The 14,343-nt window shown below is 34.6% G+C and overlaps 2 protein-coding genes across 2 annotated transcripts; both read left to right on the top strand.

Moving 5' to 3' along the window:
- The first annotated feature begins 434 nt into the window (after positions 1-434).
- On the top strand, positions 435-4,654 carry LOC21391368 (uncharacterized protein YMR315W). Its single transcript, XM_024162748.1, has 12 exons — positions 435-684; positions 810-950; positions 1,625-1,673; positions 1,801-1,818; positions 1,916-2,031; positions 2,481-2,594; positions 2,951-3,001; positions 3,440-3,528; positions 3,635-3,695; positions 3,777-3,854; positions 4,035-4,145; positions 4,391-4,654. The coding sequence occupies exons 1-12, from the start codon at positions 562-564 to the stop codon at positions 4,514-4,516; spliced, it is 1,077 nt and encodes a 358-aa protein (XP_024018516.1). The 5' UTR covers positions 435-561; the 3' UTR covers positions 4,517-4,654.
- Positions 4,655-11,061: 6,407 nt separating this feature from the next.
- LOC21391367 (FT-interacting protein 1) lies at positions 11,062-14,343 on the top strand. Its single transcript, XM_010093692.2, has 2 exons — positions 11,062-11,164; positions 11,680-14,343. Exon 2 carries the CDS (start codon positions 11,893-11,895, stop codon positions 14,209-14,211), a length of 2,319 nt encoding a protein of 772 aa, XP_010091994.1. The 5' UTR covers positions 11,062-11,164; positions 11,680-11,892; the 3' UTR covers positions 14,212-14,343.

Raw genomic sequence — 14,343 nt, 5'->3', positions numbered from 1 at the left:
ATATATATATATGTTTTTTTTTTTTTTTCCTTTCGATAAAGAAATTTTTTATGAAATTATAGCGGAAGGGAAAACGAATTTTGCAATTATTATTATATGAATTATTTGATCATATAAGAATAATATTTATATACATATATAAATTAAATAAAATTTGATTAACACTCCGACAGTTTATGCACAATTTTGACACATGGTAAAATGTATTAAGAAAATGATATTTGATAGTACGAAACGCCTCGTATTAGTATATGCTCATCATCATTATTTTTATTAGCATTATCTCTTAAATAGGCCATCATTATTTAGGAAATAGAAATTGGGGAACGTCGTAAATAGTAAATTTATAAAATTAAATTAAAAAATAACAGATTCTAAATTTATTTTAAAATTAGATCCGGCTAAAGCACAAAAACTCAAAAAGGAGTCATCATCCTACACAGCTTCGCTCTGTGTCTGGTATTCCGTTTACAAACAAATAAACCCGAAAACTAAAAGGAAAGGGAGGGACCCATTTTTGGAAGTGCAGGTTCAATCTCCGCAGTTGCAGGAACTGAAGAGATGGCAAAAGCACCCCAGATCGCCATTGTTGGAGCTGGTATCTTTGTCAGGACCCAGTACATTCCTAGGCTCTCCGAGATCTCCGACCTCGTATCTCTCAAAGCCATTTGGAGCCGTTCCGAGGTATTCTAATCACTTCTTCATTTTCTTTTTGTTTTTCTTCGATTGTTTGGATGGTCGAAAACAGAGCTGAGTAACCTGAACGTTTTCTGGGATTTCATGCGTTCGTTTTTATGTTGGGTGTTCAGGAATCTGCAAGAGGAGCGGTTGAAATTGCTCAGAAGTTCTTTCCAGGAGTAGAATGCAAATGGGGTGATAAGGGTTTCGATGAGATTGTTCAAGACAATTCTATACTTGGCGTTGCGGTGGTTTTAGCTGGCCAAGCTCAGGTATTTATTTTGTTTTAATTCATATGCCATTCGAATGTTTCAGATTGTTGCTTAACTTTCACATTATTGGATTGACCAAAACTTCGTTGATCTAAGACAAGTTTTATATGTCTAAATATGTCTATCAGTAGATTAGTGGATTTTGTCCCATCTTCGAGGGTGGTAAAGAAGCAAAATGTCCAGCTTTTTCCTTCTTTTCTAGTTTCTGATTGCGGCCGGTAATAACCGAAAAGAGGAAAAAGGAAAAGAAGAAGCAAAATGTCCAGCTTTTTCCTTCTTTTCTAGTTTCTGATTGCGGCCGGTAATAACCGAAAAGAGGAAATAAGATTGAGGTTGGAATTTGGTTCTGATTTACCTAGGCTTAAAATTTGGGACCGAAATTTTGGTTCATTTTTTACATCCTTTTATACATGAATGCAGAACATTCTGAGCAAGGAAATGTGTCAGGAGTAAAGAATGGTGAAAATAAAGTATATAAGCAACGGAATCTAAGTCCTTTGGTGTGATAATATTCGCAAACCATTTAGCATGAATCTTTTGACTTCAGTTTTCAGTATGTTCACAAAAGCTACCTAAACATTTGTTTTTCCCTTCTGATAGATTCTTAAAACATGTTATAATATGTTATCTTAGTTGTGAGATGCTGTCTTTAACGTATAGACCATTTCGTGTAGGTTGATTTTTCACTAAGGCTGCTCAAGGCAGGGAAGCATGTCCTTCAAGGTAATTTCTTTTTCATGGAACAAACAAATTCCTATCTGAGTGTTGACACTCTTTCTATTCTTCGTGGGCTATGAACTAAAACCTCCCTTTTCCATTCTATCGCATGGTGAACTTGGCAAATCTGAAGAGAAACCGGCAGCAGCTTGTAAGTAGTAAGAAGTTTCAGCTGAAGCAGTATAAAATGTTTTAAACGGTTAGTTAGGTTATTTGTTACTAAGGTACTAAATAGTATGGTAATGCAGCTACAAGTGAACTGGAAGCTGCTCTGGCGGGCTATAATTCCATTAGTGTCAATGTCCCCAGTAAACCCATTTGGGCTGTAGCAGAAAACTATCGGTTTGAACCTGCTTTTGTTGAGGTACTTATATCTGGCATATAGCTACCTTCCTTTTTCATGGCATCTCAGCCACTCATCTGTTATAACCCTTGGGTAGAACTCATTCTCAAAAGCTAGCTTGTAGGGAGAGGGTGTCCAAGTGGTTATAAACCCACATGCTAAGCCCATACTTTAGTAATGTGGGACTCAACCAGGATCCTAACATACCACTAAGCTTCCGACAACAACGTCCACGGTGGCCCACTCTGGCCATTCCAGGTCGCCCCTCCCCAGGTCACCCCTTCCGCAATGTGGGCCTGAGGTGGGGTATGCTCTTATACCAATTGTTATAACCCTTGGATAGAACTCATCCCCAAAAGCTAGTTTGTAGGGAGAGGGTGCCCAAGTGGTTATAAACCCACATGCTAAGCCCATACTTTAGAAATGTGGGACTCAACCAGGATCCTAACATCATCATTGCTTTTTCACAGAGCAAAAAGCTAGTAGCTGAAGTCGGAGATATGATGAGCGTCCAAGTTATTATTGAAGGATCAATGAACAGTTCAAATCCGTACTTCTCAAGCTCTTGGAGGCGCAATTTTTCAGTATGTTCTACATATATAACTCGTAAAAGTTGATTTTTTTTTCCTTCCCATCAGAAATATACTTTCTTGTCTCAACTGATGCCTAGTTCTCATTTAATTATCGTGAGAATCATTTTTTTTTTCTAAACGTACTTCTAGAGAATATTGAGTAACAGATTAATTCTTTCTAAGGTGCGAGTTCTTTATTGTAGGATCTCTAAGTAGCATTTTTATGATAACTGTAACTTTATTATTATTCATCAAAAAAAAAAAAAGAATAAAGAAACGAAACTTTATTGCATAACCTGTTCTCATCCCATCTATCTTATACTACCATTTTTGTTTCTTAAGTTAACAAGTTTCTACCTTTATGGCAGGGTGGTTTCATTCTTGATATGGGGGTGCATTTTGTCGCAGGAATGAGGATGGTAATGTTGCCTTTTAAGTCTTAATGCTTGTAGACTACGATCTTAGTTACTTCCAATACCAGTCCCTGCTGTTTCGTACTAATAATTCAACTCAAAATGGTCTATGGCATTGGTTAAAGGTTTTTAACTTGTCCATGTGCTCAAAAACTAGCCTCCGTTCATTTCACCGATTTGAGTTTAGAATTCAAGTTTTGCTACAGTAAAAAACTCTCAGAAACAGTCACATCTAACTTTTTTACTACAGTAAAAAGCTCTCACATAAAGTCACATCTCAACTCGAATCAGCAAACTAAATGGGCCCAAATGTATTTTCAATTATTGGCATTTATTAACAATTCAAGTGTGAAATTTGAAAATTTGTTGGACGGGTTTTCTTCCTTTTCTCCTGTCAAAATTTGAGCAACTGGATGAGGAATGTTTTCCTGTTCATTGAAACAGCTTGTCGGATCTGAGGTAGTCTCAGTGTCAGCTGCTACATCTCACGTGGACAAGACTTTACCTCCACCGGATAACATATCCTCTCTTTTGTAAGTTATAGTTGCCTCGTGAAAACTTAAGTATGTACATTTTTTCGTTTTCACCCAACACAATTGAAAGTTCTTAAGTCTGCTTATTTTGGATTTCTTGGATTAGTCAATTGGAGAATGGATGTTCTGGGGTTTTTGTGGTGGTTGTGTCCTCAAGCTCTCCCAAGGTATTGCGATAAACTCAAAATTTTGTATTTTTTTATATGCATAAGAAATTTCTCATTTAGTTGTTCTGTTTTTCCTTTTAGATACTCTGGAGGGTTGTTGGCTTGAAGGGCACACTACAAGTTGAGCGCGGAAAGCATGATGGTCAACATGGGTACCTGGTAACTTGAAAGGCAACAATTAGTCTACTAAATTTGTTTGACATTAAAATATTGGGTGCTTTATTAATTAATGTATTTGTTCAGGACTAAAAATGGTCTTTCAGGCTACAAGTAAAAAGGTCCAAAAGGAAACAGTAGAAAGACTCATCATCTTTGATATCTTGGACACTACTGTTTCAGGTTTCATTTTATGGTGCTGATGGACAGAGCAAAAGCACATTCTACAGATTCAGTGGAGTAACTGAGGAATTCAAAAGTTTTATACATGACATTTCACAAGCCAGCGTGAAGGTACTTAGATTCTTCAGCTTAAAGCTTAGTCAATTTCCTTGATAGATTTGGTTTATCAGAGTGTTTTATAATTGATAAAGTTAGTTTTATGATAGTTTTCCCATGATTATGTCCTGAGGATCCCTTAGTATGTTATACTTGTGGTTTTGACTACAAATATTTTCTCATGCCACCTTCTTTCTCTCTATTAATTTGAAACGTTTTGGGCCTATCCTCTGACCCTTTTCACTTCTTTGTTGCTGAAGGGGGGTGTCCATGTAGCCGAGCCTCGTATGTCTTTCGTGGAAGGTGCCCGAGATGTTGCTGTTCTAGAGGCAATGCTGGAATCTGGAGCAAAGCAAGGTGCACCAGTTCATGTAAAAAAGTTTTGAACTTTGATAATGGCTCTATCTCTGGTCTATATAATTGATTTGTGGCGGCTAACATGTTGGTTACATTGCATTTTGTGTTCAATTTTTTGTATCTAAATATGAAATTAAAATAATGAAAAAGTAAAAAATAATCTATTGACACCCTACAAAGTGTTATTTGGTTTGTAGAAGATGATGTAATGCAGCTTCTCATTTCATCAATATGTTGGTAATGAACCTTTTGAAATCAGTTAAACAAGGAAAAACAACAAAGTTTTCTACTTGAATCAAGTATTTTTCTTTTTATTACTTTGCAAGCCTTATAAAGCATTAATAGCCAATGTAATTATGGTGTCAAATTTGAGAGCTAGAGAAAAAGTGCAATCCAGTTCATTGTGTTGGGAGAATATAAGATGGATGCATTCAGTGTGAGTTTTCAACATGTAATATCTTGTTGAAGTAACTATCAGAGGACAGAGTTGGGCGACTCTATTGAAGGAGTCTACCACATGTAGGCATTAAATTGTCTGAATGTCATCCCATTGAGGTAGTGGAGCACCATCTTACCCACTCACCCTTCTGCAACTTGAAAAACAAAAATGGTTCTCACTCATCGCTCATAAAATGGTAGGTCTCATCGACCTATTTAGTGAGATCCACCTCATGTGAGTAGCAGGATTTCAACCCCATGGGGATGAATAGTAATGGTCTTTGAAAAATAATTCAACTGTTTGAACTTAAAATTATAAGAATAGACCTTGGACTAGATAAAAATTAAAAAAAAAACAATGCTATTTATAGTCATTGGAGAAATTATGGTACAATTGTAACATGTGTCAGCGCATCAGAACTCACACGAGACTATGTGAGACCTAATAATTTATATATATATATATATATATATATATATATATTTTCATGTGACAGTCCATTTTATTACTACATGATAGCGGTGCTCAAAAACCATGGCAAACAAGCAGTCATCTTCTGTTCCCTTAATTGTACGGAAAGCACAAGCTTTTCTCATATATAATTCCTCCCTTTGTCGTAGAAATCCGTCTTCACCTTATTTTAAGATCTCGTTTATTTAATTGATTAGGGTTTTTAATTCTAAATTTTTATAGTTAAAATCTCTTAAAAAATATAATATATAATTTTTTTATTATAATTAAAAAATCTTAAAATATATCACATTTCAATTTAAATAGAAAATATAAATTTACAAAACGAACGAGATTTAAATATTACCTTATCGAAAATATTTTTTTTTTTTTTTTTTTTTTGAAAAAATAATAAACACACGCTTTTACTTCACTTGAATGTGAAGAAATTTATACTGTCTGAGCCAGAATTTCTAGTACAATCGATATGACCAGGATACACTGGGCCTGTATAATTGATGTGTGTGGGCTGCATGTCTAGTAAATATCTTTCATGCCAGCTATTTTGATGTACTTTAATTGTATACTGAAATGGTAAAAGATTTGTCAATCCTGACGTTTTTACAATCTCATAGATTAAATGCTTTTACTGTAAAACACACTCAGAACGCGCATTATCCCCACTTGAGTACCAATTCTATTACTAGCTTTCGTGTTTTTTTTTTTTTTGTTTTAATACAAACACAGGGTCTTAAGCTAATAGTTTTCATTTTATTATTGTCTTATTATGAGTTTATGAGTTTTCATTTAATCCGCAATTTCTTCATAAATCCTATCCCACCCGAACCCGTCGGTGTCACTAGATCAACCGGTTTTAGGCTAATAGTTTTCATTTTATTATTCTCTAATTATGAGTCTTGAAGGCATTAACTGACCACTGAAAGGAAAAGGGAGGTCACCCCTGGAATGTCCTTTGTTAGCTAATCGATCGTTTTCAATTAGAATTAAGGAAAATAGTAGAAAATACGCCAATATAAAAAGCTTAAGAAAGTATATAGGTCAATTTTTAGTTATAGAAATTAAGAGAACATAACTTGTCAAGTTATGGTTCATAATCAGATAAGTTATGGATAAACTTGTCAAATTATGGTTCATAGTCAGACAAGTTATGGACAAAAATCGTGAATTATGGACAATAATTTGTCAAGTTATGATTTATAATCAGACAAGTTATGGACGAAAATATTAATTTGGCATATTTATTAACTTATATAAACTATTGGCCTATTAATTTTAATTCATCTCAAGTTTTGACCTATTTCTCTCTTTTTCCCTAGAATTAATTCAATCAAGGGTAAATTCATTTATCAAAATTGAAAATAACTATAAAAAAGTCATGCGCCCGTAATGTTTTGTCATTTGCGAGTTGGGTTCCAAATTTTTACTTTTGACAATCCTTAACAATGTAGTCAGTATTGGCCTATTAATTTTAATTCATCTCAAGTCTTGACTTATTTCTCTCTTTTTTCCTAGAATTAATTCAATCAAGGGTAAATTCATTTATCAAAATTGAAAATAACTATAAAAAAGTCATGCACCCGTAATGTTTTGTCATTTGCGAGTTGGGTTCCAAATTTTTACTTTTGACAATCCTTAACAATGTAGTCAGTAAAAAAACGACATCAATTAGTAGAGAGCAATTGGAATCCAAAATGCCAAATTACAAAGTTTAGGGTTCAATTTACGGACAACAAAAAATTTTTGGTTCATTTGTGCAAAAAATTGAGCATTTTCGTCCATTAATGTGTATACATTAGTTATTGAACTAGAAGTGCAATCGATTTTCAAATTTAGGAACTAGAAGTGCAATCGATTTTTAAATTTAGGATCCTATTTATCTAAATTAAAAGTTTGAGATCTAAATTGTTAATAATCGATCAGTAGATGCTCATTAATGCAATTAATTCTTCAAAATGCACACCAATAAAATGACTTGAAAGCTATTGAATTGCCAGAAAGAATGTTCCTCTAAAAGATAAAACGTTGCAGTTTTGAGTGAAAAAGAGCAAAGGTTGATTTTTTATGATGCCCTATCATACCTTTTCTCATTATTTTTCTCAACGCTATGGAAAGCAATAGTGGGCCTAAAATTTGCAAATTTTCTTACCAAAAACCATAAATGACATTGATGATATGTGAACACCATACACTACCCTGTAGTTTTCACACCCCTTTTATGCATGGAAAATTGTGGATTGTGGTGGGTATGGCCAAAAATAAAGTACTTGCTGACAAAAAGAAAAAAGAAAAAAAGGTTCCATTTTACAACTTTTGCACTGGTCGGGGCAATAATTTCCAAGTAACGGTATGTAATTTTCTCAGTAGTTTTGTAACATGGCTTTTGTTAAACGTACAAGTTTTGAAAAAAAGGAAAAGCAAGTCAAGTTGAAAATGTGTGAGAACTTGAGCTAACAAATATTGATGAGTTCCAAAAATTGTATACTAGAAGAAACAAAGCAACATAATTGCATTTGGTTAATGTTTCATGGATTATGACACTCTTGGCTAAGACCAAAATCATCATTATTATTATTTATTCATTAGCCACAATTTTGATATTGAATTATGGAATATGTAAAACTTGAACTCCAAGTTTTGTCATCATGTAATTAGTTTTGGAATAGCCTACGAATAGCTATTAAGTCATAGTTACGAGGATCAATAGAAAGCGCTTGCGGTAATGTATTCCTTAAGGAGCCTAAATGTACGTAGATGGTACGTTTGAAATTGATTTTTATTTATTTTTAAAAACATTTTTGTCTATATTTTGAGGCACGAAAATGAAAGTAGTTTAGAAATTGTATTTGTTTAACAAATATTTTAAAAACGAAAATAAAAACAAAAACAGTGAGAATAGATTTTGTGGAGAAATTAAAAAACGGTTGAAAATTATTTTACTTTTTCTATTACTTATCAACAATGTTATTATAATATGTTAATTAATAATTATAACTAAACATGATTTCACTTTTTTATTATACTCAAAAAAATTTCTAAAAAAACCAACTAAACAGAATTTTAAAATCAGTTTCAGAATAATTCTTAAAATAATTTTATTTTTAATTTTGTATTGAAAATAAAATTATTATAAAAATATTACCAAACAGCCCAAAGCTTCAACACGTTTGACGAAGTAAGAGTGGAAGTTTGGTTGAGCAAAAGTAAAGATAAGAGCAGAAGTAGAAAAATGATTTTCAGGGGAAATAGAAAGAGTTGAACAGTTCAAAAATTTTCAAAATATAAATAAGAGTTTTTTGTAAGATCAGAACAAATTATCAGTAATTCTATATTTTTTCAATCGTTAATTTTCTATTAAAATTATTTATTCTATATATTTTTTAATTTAATGTGATTTTAATTAAATTTAAGAGTAAAAAATTGACATTATTAAGAAATTGAAAAAAGACTATCCAAAGAAAGTCCTTAAAAATAAAAAAAAAAGAAGCCAATTTATTTGTCCACTCGCTCTTCCTCTTCTGTTTCATTTTCAAGTTTGACGAACATCAATTATTTTCCTGTAACATCCTTTTCGTAGTCAGAAAATTTATTAGATTTGTTTTCAAAAAAAAAAAATTTAGACGTTGACAGTAATGAAGTTTCTCATTTTTATTTATTTTTTATAGGAAAAATAATGTTCGAAATAACTTATCATCAATCCGTAAAACATGAAACTCAGAAACTAATAAATAATAATACAATTATCATATAATTTTGTATAATCAATTTCATAAATCACACGGGTATTGCTTTAGAAATCTTTTAAAGAACACATAACGCAATGCAATTAGCATATTAATATAAGCGGATAAAAATATTTTATAGAGACACAAATCTATTTTTTCTGATACCTTAAAAAATATTTTTATGATTATTTTAGGAGTTAATTTTTTTAACGTTTCATTTTAGTTCTCTTTGATTATTTTAGGAGTTAATTTTTTTAACGTTTCATTTTAGTTCTCTTTTATTGTTTAGAGTTACTTTTTATAAGTACAAGTAAAATTTATTTTAAAAACTCAATAATCCAAACTAAGTCTAACGATAGTTCTATTATTCAAAGAAAAAAATACAAAATAGATGAAATAGAAGAAAATCAAATGTTAGTTAAACCAAGTTAAATAAGAATAAATAAATAACAAACCTTTTATTTCGCCCATAAAAAAAAAAGATTTTTTCACGTGCGAATCACGTGACTTCATGCTCTGTCCAAGGGCTTTTTTCTAGCCATTTTCCAAGCCACGGAAAACGTGGAGACACAGAGTGTGACCCTACCAAAGTCGATATACGCTACAACCGGTACGACATTCTAGTTTTGCACTCACCTAGCTGTCAATATAGAGAGCAATACACGTCACAATGGCCTATGTCATTATTGGCTTTTTCAACGATTTCATTGGGAAATCAATTTTTAAATACCCATTTTGTCCTCCGTAAGAAAGTGCAACGAATACATAAAGGCCGTAGTCCGTAAATTTGACGAACTCCTCAAGCCTATATTTTCACGTGATATATCGCGCTTTATTAGAGAATCTATTATCTACTCTACCTATCTATTATTATTATTATTAGTAGTAGTTTTGTACATAATGAAGAAGGTTTTACTAATACGAATTCATCATTGCATTATTTGCTTTACTATTATTATTAGTAGTAGCAGTTTTGTAAATAAGAAGGCCTTATTATTTGCTTGTCATTATTGCATTATATTTGTAAGTGCAGTTTTTCTACATTTTAATTTTGTTTATGTGTCTCATCCGTCTAAATTAATTATCGATGATGTGTGTGTTTATTTACACCTAAATTTATTTATAGGCCGTGTCGCTTGTGTCCTAAGTATTAGGTGTTCAATTTCGGTCGATTGCTTTTATTCATTAATTGTAGTGGTTCTTGTTAACGAACTTTAGTTGTGCTTGATTTTGTTTATGTCGAGCTAATATTTCTCTATTGGGTCTCGATATTTATGTTCGTCGTTGTGCTTCATCCGTCTTCATTGGTAAATCCAGTTAATGTCTGGGGTCGAATTCCCTTGTAAGTTGTCATCATTTACGATATTTGTATAATTTATTAATGAAATTTTCCAATAAAAATATAATTTAAAGATATATTTATTTGATTATATTAAAAACTGAAATATAGATTTTAAATAAACCAAAAATACATGGTATAAAAATATAAATATTCCTTTTCTAATTCAAAAACTTCCCTAATTTAAATGACCAACGGAGATAATCAAGGAGTCTCCATTTTATTTTTCCCAATTTATCATCTCGAAGAAAAACAAAAGTCCCTCCAACTCCGACCAACCACCAATCAACCGTGCCCGCACGTGCCAAAACCAACCACGATCCTCACACGTGTGTCTCCTGTTACTGTGTAGTAGAAAGCAACAAAATAAAATAAAAAATTACAAATTATACAATACAACAAAAAACAAAAAATTCGCGAAAAAGGTTTAAATAATGAGCTTTTGAAAAAATAAAATAAATAAATGAAGCAACAGATACTGAAGAGTAAGTTCTCACAGTTTCTTTACAGAGAGATTCATCAGTCTTTCACAGATCTCAGCCCCACTTACACACACTCCCAGCTCACTCTTCAGCTTCCACTTCTAATACAAACTCTTTCTTTTTTCTTTTTTTTTTTTTTCCTTTTTCATTTTCTACTTACTAAAAATCAAAATATTTTCCATTGTTACACCTTGAAGAAAGCACTCAGCTAGCTCTGTTCAAAGGTATATATATAGTTATATTTATTTATTTTATTCTCTCTTTGTGAAGTTAAACAAGTTTGCCTTTCTTGTAATGTTCAAAGATGGTTTTTTTCTTGTCATTTTTTTTTTCTCAGAGTTAGTTTGAGTAGTTGTTGAAACCTCAGTTTCTTGTTGTAGCTATCGTCTGATGTTAACGTTAAAGTTTACTTGGAGATTTGAGCTTATTATATGGCTTAGTGTCTTGGGCTTCTTTGGCATTTTCCACTAGATCTATGTGTCGTGAAATAGAAGCCACACCAGCCACATATATATTACGAACAAATTGCATTATTTCAAGGTTTTTCTTTTTTTGTCTCTTCTGTTTGGTTGCCGAGAAAGTGCGTGATCAGGAAGAAACTTAATACATGTCAACCTTTCTCGTTTCTCTTTTTTAAGCAACAGAACTTCTTCTTCTTATTTTCTCTCTTTTTTTTCTAATATATATATATATGTATATATATTGTGTATTTATGTTGTTTTTCTCTTGGATTCTGCAGGTTTTATCATGGCCTGTGGTTTAAAGCTTTTTAGAGAGAATTGAAGTGTCACTGCGTTACTGTGAAATGTACCATGTTTGATTGGCCTCTTTAATCCTTCTTGTTTGTGCTCACCTAATTCAGAAAACGCTCCTTTGAAAAATTCACACTTTTTGCGTGAATTTCATTTCTTTTATTTCGTGTTTAGTTTCTGTGTAAGCCAGAAAAAACAAAATGCGGAACACTCCACAGCAGGTGGATTTTGCTCTAAAGGAGACGTCGCCGAACATCGGCGCGGGTTCGATCACGGGCGATAAGCTTTCCTGCACCTATGACCTTGTTGAGCAAATGCAATACCTCTATGTCCGAGTTGTCAAAGCCAAGGACTTACCCGCAAAAGATGTCACTGGAAGTTGTGATCCTTATGTGGAAGTTAAGCTTGGGAACTACAAGGGAGTTACAAAGCATTTCGAGAAGAAATCGAACCCCCATTGGAATCAGTGTTTCGCTTTCTCCAAGGATCGAATTCAAGCTTCAACACTGGAAGTTCTGCTGAAAGACAAGGATATTGTGATTGATGATCTCATAGGGAGGGTTTTATTCGAGCTCAACGAGGTCCCGAAACGAGTCCCGCCTGATAGCCCTTTGGCGCCCCAGTGGTATAGAATGCAGGACAGGAAGGGAGAAAGGGTTAAAGGGGAGATAATGCTGGCTGTGTGGATGGGAACGCAGGCCGATGAGGCCTTTCCCGATGCGTGGCATTCGGATGCTGCTGCAGTCGGTCCTGAAGGCGTTGCCAACATCCGGTCCAAGGTCTACCTTTCTCCAAAGCTTTGGTATGTGAGGGTTAATGTGATTGAGGCACAGGACTTGCTACCTAGTGACAAGAGTAGGTATCCCGAGGTTTTCGTCAAGGCCATACTCGGAAACCAGCTGCTGAGGACTAGAACATCGCCAAGCAAAAGCATTAACCCAATGTGGAATGAGGATTTGATGTTTGTTGTGGCTGAACCGTTAGAGGAGCCGTTGATTCTCACTGTGGAAGATAGAGTTGGGTCGAACAAAGACGAGGTTCTTGGCAAGTGCCTGATTCCCCTGCAGACTGTGCAGAGGAGGCTGGATCATAAGCCTGTCAACACTAGGTGGTTTAATCTTGAGAGGTACATTACTGTGGATGGGGAATTAAAGAAGGAGACAAGATTTGCGAGTAGGATTCACTTGAGGCTTTGTTTGGATGGTGGTTATCATGTTTTGGATGAGTCAACTCACTACAGTAGTGATCTCAGGCCAACTGCAAAGCAATTGTGGAGGCCAAGCATTGGGATTTTGGAGCTTGGAGTGATAAGTGCCGTGGGACTAATGCCGATGAAGACTAAAGACGAGCGAGGAACCACAGATGCGTATTGTGTTGCTAAGTATGGGCAGAAATGGGTTAGGACTAGGACAATTGTGGACAGCTCTACTCCCAAGTGGAATGAGCAGTACACATGGGAGGTTTTCGATCCTTGTACTGTCATTACAATAGGGGTTTTCGACAATGGCCACATACACGGGGGTGATAAAGGCGGGAAGGATTTGAGAATCGGGAAGGTGAGGATTAGGCTCTCTACACTTGAAACTGATAGAGTGTACACACATTCATACCCTCTTCTGGTCCTTCACTCTTCTGGGGTGAAGAAAATGGGGGAAGTTCAGCTGGCTGTGAGGTTCACATGCTCATCTTTGATCAACATGTTGCACATGTACTCACATCCATTGCTGCCCAAAATGCACTACATTCATCCTTTGTCTGTTATTCAACTTGATAGCTTGAGGCACCAGGCTATGCAGATTGTTTCGATGAGGCTTAGCCGCGCTGACCCGCCGCTGAGGAAAGAGGTTGTGGAGTACATGCTTGATGTGGATTCTCACATGTGGAGTATGAGGAGAAGCAAGGCTAATTTCTTTAGAATCATGGGAGTTCTAAGTAGTTTGATTGCTGTTGGAAAATGGTTTGATCAGATATGCAACTGGAAGAATCCTCTCACAACTATACTAATCCACATTCTTTTCGTAATTCTTGTTCTTTACCCTGAGCTCATTCTTCCCACTATTTTCCTCTACCTCTTCCTAATTGGAATTTGGAACTTCAGATGGAGGCCAAGACACCCTCCTCACATGGACACCCGACTATCACACGCTGATGCAGTTCACCCCGATGAGCTAGACGAGGAGTTCGATACGTTCCCAACTTCCAAGGCATCGGATATCGTGAGGATGAGATACGATAGGCTTAGGAGTATAGCAGGCAGGGTTCAGACCGTGGTCGGGGACTTGGCAACACAAGGGGAAAGGTTTCAGTCACTGCTTAGCTGGAGAGACCCGAGAGCAAGCACTCTGTTTGTGACATTCTGTTTGATTGCTGCCATAGTTTTATATGTCACTCCGTTCCAAGTTGTGGGACTTCTTGCAGGGCTTTACACTTTGAGGCATCCGAGGTTTCGCCACAAACTTCCTTCAGTTCCACTCAACTTCTTTAGGCGCTTGCCAGCTAGATCAGACAGCATGTTGTAACGGTGACAGAAGACTATTAAGCAAGATCTCTTTAACTGCATTAAATTTGCAAACTGTTCTGTTTTATATTTATTTATTTTTGTTTTTGTTTTGTAATCAATGCATGTTTATTTGTTAGAGTTCAAGCAGATA

This window comes from Morus notabilis, unplaced genomic scaffold (assembly GCF_000414095.1).
Source record: "Morus notabilis unplaced genomic scaffold, ASM41409v2 Scaffold18, whole genome shotgun sequence".
In the NCBI taxonomy this organism is placed as follows: Eukaryota; Viridiplantae; Streptophyta; class Magnoliopsida; order Rosales; family Moraceae; genus Morus; species Morus notabilis.
Note: the sequence above shows the minus strand (reverse complement) of the source record. Positions and strands in the feature narration are given on the sequence as shown.